The sequence below is a fragment of the Pteropus vampyrus genome, unplaced genomic scaffold, assembly GCF_000151845.1.
Source record: "Pteropus vampyrus isolate Shadow unplaced genomic scaffold, Pvam_2.0 Scaffold4610, whole genome shotgun sequence".
NCBI lineage: Eukaryota > Metazoa > Chordata > Mammalia > Chiroptera > Pteropodidae > Pteropus > Pteropus vampyrus.
Window position 1 is genome coordinate 1,384 of NW_011893391.1, and position 5,377 is coordinate 6,760.

The 5,377-nt window shown below is 42.9% G+C and overlaps 1 protein-coding gene across 1 annotated transcript in view; it reads left to right on the forward strand.

Annotated features, from left to right (window-relative positions):
• Positions 1–3,588: 3,588 nt before the first annotated feature.
• Positions 3,589–5,377, forward strand: part of LOC105310491 (keratin, type I cuticular Ha3-I-like) — a gene marked incomplete at its 3' end in the record, with an annotated part of 4,784 nt that continues 2,995 nt past the window's right edge. The window contains exons 1-3 of the mRNA XM_011386666.1: positions 3,589–3,936; positions 4,889–4,971; positions 5,127–5,142. Coding sequence (XP_011384968.1) covers positions 3,589–3,936; positions 4,889–4,971; positions 5,127–5,142 — 447 coding nt within the window. The remainder of the gene's footprint in view (positions 3,937–4,888; positions 4,972–5,126; positions 5,143–5,377) is intronic.

Sequence of the window (5,377 nt, forward strand, 5' to 3'; positions counted from 1 at the left end):
CTAGACTTCATCTGACTTCGACAGTATTTCCAGAAAAGAAATTTCATCATAATACCTATGTGTGAGAAATCCACCCTAAGAATGTGGCTCAGTGAGGTGATCCTAACCCCCAATCTTCTGGGATGGTGGGCTGGCAGTCAATCGGCAGAACATTTCTGCAAGGCTTGCTCCCCTTGTCATTCTCTTCACCTGAAGCTCAGACCTATACATCAGTCAATTCATGAGCTACAGGTCGTTTGATCCCATAGGAAGCTTGGTTTCCCTTCATCACTTCCTAATAGCTTCCCTTGGGAACTGGCAAAGTCAGCAGTTATCACAAGGGTGTGAATGCCAATCATGACAAAGGCATTGTTTCCAGAATAACAAGTTCAAGTGCAATTTAATAATTACGTTGGACTAGAAGCCTTACCGTTTTTTTATTTACAATTCTTTAAGTCTTTAGAAGATTTATAAGAATTTCCTTTTGGAATCTTTAATGTCAATGTTATTTTTTTTCCTGTGCAGAATATATATGTCTTCAAAAAATTTGGAGAAGAAAAAAAGTACAGAGAAGAAAAAAAAAAAAAAGCATTCATTCATAATCCTACCATTTAAAAGCATCCAGTGTCATTATTGTAGTGTGGTTCTTTTTTTATCTCTCAGTTTGTCTTCATTGTTAAAATCATACAGCTTTTAATTTTGTTATGACTATAATTTTGTACCTTATTTTGGGTAAGTGGATTGTTCTTGAGTAGGGTCACCATTACTTGAACATTTGTGGTTCTAAGTTTCTCCAAATGATGGGATATAATTCTATATCTGATGGGATATAATTGTATTATGTAAATTGCTTCAAAGTGTTGAGATATAATTGTATCATCAATATAGAAATAACAATTGAAGTCAGGGAGACAACAAACCACTTCAGTATTGCTGAAATCTATCATTATTTCCACATTCACCCTCAACAGACCATACCTTTGGATAACAAGATTTTGTTTATTTGTGTTGGTTTTTTTTTTTTTTTTTTTTTTTTTGTCTCATTGCCTTTAATTTCTGCTCCTAATTTATGGCATTAGATTGGTTGTGAAATTATTCATCACGGTGATGGGGGCTGTGAATGCAGTGAGAATCATCAGATTTGGGTTCTAAGTATAACAGCTTAAGAAAGCCATTTCTCCATTCTGAGCCTCGGTTTCCCCATTTGTCAAAGGAGACAGTTGGATGCAATGATCATTAAGATTCCTGACATCACTCTTGTTCCCAGATTTTCCCTCTCTCTTTTGACTATTTTGACATTTGGGATCTATCTTAAGAGGTGAAGGGAGGAAAGGAAGAGTCAAATGCAAAGCAGTTTGGTTTTCGATCTGCAGCTATGGCTGAGAGGCCTGGACTCTGCTGTGAGCACCATTCTCTGAGTTCTTCTCTGTCCTTTGCTTGGACGATAGTAAGGACCCTTTCTCCTCCCCAGGCACACAACTGAGTTCTTTCATCATCTCTTCTCTTCAGGGTATCAAATAAGTCTCCTCCTATGCCTTGCAACAAAACAGAAGTAGAGTTATATGCATGGACAGTTCCAAGTGCTTATGCTTCTTAGGTAATTGTTCCTAAATCACCAACTATTATGAATTGTCGGATCTAAACACACTTGACGTCTTTAAACTGCTTAAAGCACACTCTAATTATTGTAAGAAAGTCTGTTTTGGTAAGACCCAAACTCACAAGCTACATAATCAGGTATCCGAACTGACTGTGGCAAGACTTCTCTAAATACTGAACAGTTCAGCTCAGCGCGTTTAAAGTCTCAGTTTACCAATGTGGGGGTTACTTTAAGAGCACAGGTGCAGTATACAATAGGCACAGCTTTGTGACTCTGGAAGGGTCCTGGCAACTTGCTGGTCAACATATCCAAGACCTTTTCCACGGTTCTGATCTCACAGGGCCCCTTTGTAGCACTTGACAGTTTTGACCTCCCTGTCCACTTTGAAGCTCTCTCCCCTCTATCTCTGTCACTACACGAACTGACTTTCTTCATTTCCTCTTGCTGTTTCTCCATTTCTCCTTGATTCTTTTTCTTTTTTCTGCTCTCTGGTTGGGAAATCTTCCAAAGTTTGATCTTCGGCCCCGTGTTGTTCTTCTCGTTGTACACTCTCCCTTGGCTCATTTCTCCAACTCTTGCATTTGCACTAAGATTATACCTGTCACAAATTCTAGTTAGCATTAAGGACCTGCTGAACATTTCCCTATTCCTTCAAAGTCAGCTTATCAAGAATAAAACTATATTACTCCTCTCTTCAGAACCTTCAATGGCTCCCCACTGCCCTTAACATAAAGCCTAAACTCAAGGAAATGTGGATGGTCCTTCACGTAAAGGTGCTTCATGCCTTCAAGGAACTCAATTAGGGAGAGAGATGGGCACATAAGTCATGATCATGCCATCTATGTTCAAGGTGAGATGAGAGCTTAGAGATATTTGTCAGAAGTTAAGAAAGGAGGTAGATCATTTACATCTAAGCAGGATAGGATGATGGAAAAAATCTGCTTCTCTTCCACCCTCATATGTCATTTTCTGGCTCACACTGTTCTTACTGAGCTTCTTCCAATTCCTCTAATGCAGAATTTCCCAACTTACTGAGGTCTGAAGAAGCTAGGGAATGAGGTAGTTCACTTATTGAAGCAGCATGGGATGAGGGAAAGAATAGAGATCGGTGTTGGCATCCTGGCTTTACAACATATTAGCTTCTATCCTCTATGCCTTGGTTTACCCACCTGTAAAATGGGAATAATATCATTTAGCTTGAAGGGTCATGGTGAGGAGTGAATGAGATCATGTTTGTGAAAAGTGTACAGCACCACCTTGGGCCTGTGCAGGTGCTCAACAAATGCCAGCTTCTTGTGGCCACCGCTCTGGTCTTACTCTCCATTCCTCACAGTGCCCTGCACAAACTATGATCCTGGTGAATATCTGCTATTTAATTGATTGACACCATGGCTACGGATGGTGCTCACAATATCAGGAAACAGGGCCACTAGGAACCAGGCTATTTTAACTGTTCCATTTTAACACTTTCTATTTTAACTCTGTTTTATTTTAAGTCTTTCTGAGAACTATGAATTTGGAATTTGGTCTTTGGAAATTTGGCCTAACAAAAGATACACGGGCAAGAGCTAAGCTTTTCTATCTTAGCAAGAAGAGCCAGAGGCTTGCCAGGGCGTCAAGGCTGTCAAGCTGGGAAGAAAAGGAACAATAGTGTCCCTGGACCAGCCACACCCCACTAATAAAGGCCAGGGTGTTCATGAGGCCAGCTCTTTGAAGCTGCACTATGAAGCTCTGGCTTCACTGACGCACAGCATGGAAGAAGAGTTCCGAGTTAGGGAGAAGCCAGGGTAAAGTCTTTTACGAGGTGAGGGACTCTTCTGAGGAAACCTAACAAATGGAGGGGAAGGGCTTTTGACAATCACCAAATAAGTAAGAATAAAGGGGTTGTCTTCCATGTCCACACCCTCTGCGGAAGGAGTATAAATGCTCCCCAGACGAAGGAGATCCACAAGGTCCTTGGAGAACTGAGACTCTGTCTTTAGCCGGGTGCCTCGCTTCCTCCCAGCACCATGCTTTACAACTGCTGCCTGCCCAATCTGAGCTGTCGCTCCAGCTGCCCCTCCCGGCCCTGCGTGGCCCCCAGCTGCCAAAACATCCCCCTGCCCGGGGCCTGCAACATCCCTGCCAACGTGGGCAACTGCGGCTGGTTCTGCGAGGGCTCCTTCAATGGCAGCGAGAAGGAGACCATGCAGTTCCTGAACGACCGCCTGGCCAGCTACCTGGAGAAGGTGCGCCAGCTGGAGCGGGAGAATGCGGAGCTGGAGAGCCGCATCCAGGAGCGGTGCCAGCAGCAGGAGCCCCTGATGTGCTCCAGCTACCAGTCCTACTTCCGGACCATTGAGGAGCTCCAGCAGAAGGTGAGGGGTGGGCGCCACACTGCCACCAGCAGGAAGTTACAGAAAGGGAATCAGATATGATTCAGAAACAAGACAACTTTGGGGTGATTGAAATGCAGGGGTTGAGTCTGGCTTTTCCATGTTGTTTCCTTGAGGGCTCATCTTATTCTAGGCCCAGGACTGTTAAGTGTGAACATTTGCATAGCGTTAATATATGTGGAGGTAGCAGCACTTTGCATAAATAAGCTGTAATTAAAAGCTGCCTCCGAATGCTTCTGTGTATTTGACAGGCTTCAGAATTATTACCCTGAGGTGAGAGAAAAGACTGAGCCCCAGAAGGGAGCTGAGGAAGAGGGACCTTTTGTAAAGATTGGACCATTTTCTCTCTTCCTCACTTGGACTTTTTTGATTACTGTGACCTCTTGTTGCCATCCTCCTGTGGGTATAATCATCCTGACATCGTTACCCTAACCTAGATGCCTCTGGGCTTCCCCTGGTGAGCATTGTCCAGCGAGGGCATAAGATAGTTGGCTAAAACTAGAAGCAATGGAAACCGCCTACTGGGACACAGTGTCAAAGCATCCGGGATGGCCAGGAGGGAGTGGCTGCTTCCCTGACCCAGCCCCACCACAACGGCAAGGTTGCCGAGGTTACGTAGCGATCGTTATCTTATAACCACACCAGACATATAGTAAGTTTTTAAGAGTAAATGTTGTTCATCAGTTTCTCAGTATTGCTTATTAGGAAAGAAAAAAAATGATTATTTATCTACTGATATTTTGCCTGCCTAGTTTAGTGCTTTTCTTTTAATTTTTCTCAAATGTTTATTGGGCTCATAGAAAGTATTTAATAATCTTATATAAGATCCACTGTGATTTTTCTTTTCATTTTTTTTTTCCATATAAGTGAACTATAGGGATTGCTATTGACTAAAAATAACCAAGCTCATTCTAGAATGTTTTGGGTCTCCCAGATCCTGTGCAGCAAGTCTGAGAATTCCAGGCTGGTGGTACAGATTGACAACGCCAAGGTGGCCGCGGATGACTTCAGGACCAAGTGAGTGGGCAAATGGGGTTTTGCCTTCTTCCGGTTCTCTCCTTCCCTTCGTTCTGTCTTCAATGCTGACACACATCAACAAAGCTTTTCCCTAGATGTTTTCCCTAAGATCCACAGAGCCACTGCTCACCAGAGCTCAGAGATCCCGTCACTAGATTCAGACTCTTCTTGGTAAAATGACATCCCACACTCTAGAGCAGGAGTCTGGTCCCCTGATGCTCTAATATGCACAGAATTTAATCAGGAGAATATGAAAAGTGTAGCTCACAGTTTATGGGCTTTTATCCTCTTAAGTCCACTGGTTCTTTATTTATTAAAAATCATTACCAGTGCATTTTCCTGTAGAAGCTACTGCTCAGTGTTGAAAACCTAAATGGAGACAGCTGTAAAAGCCACAAGCCCCAAA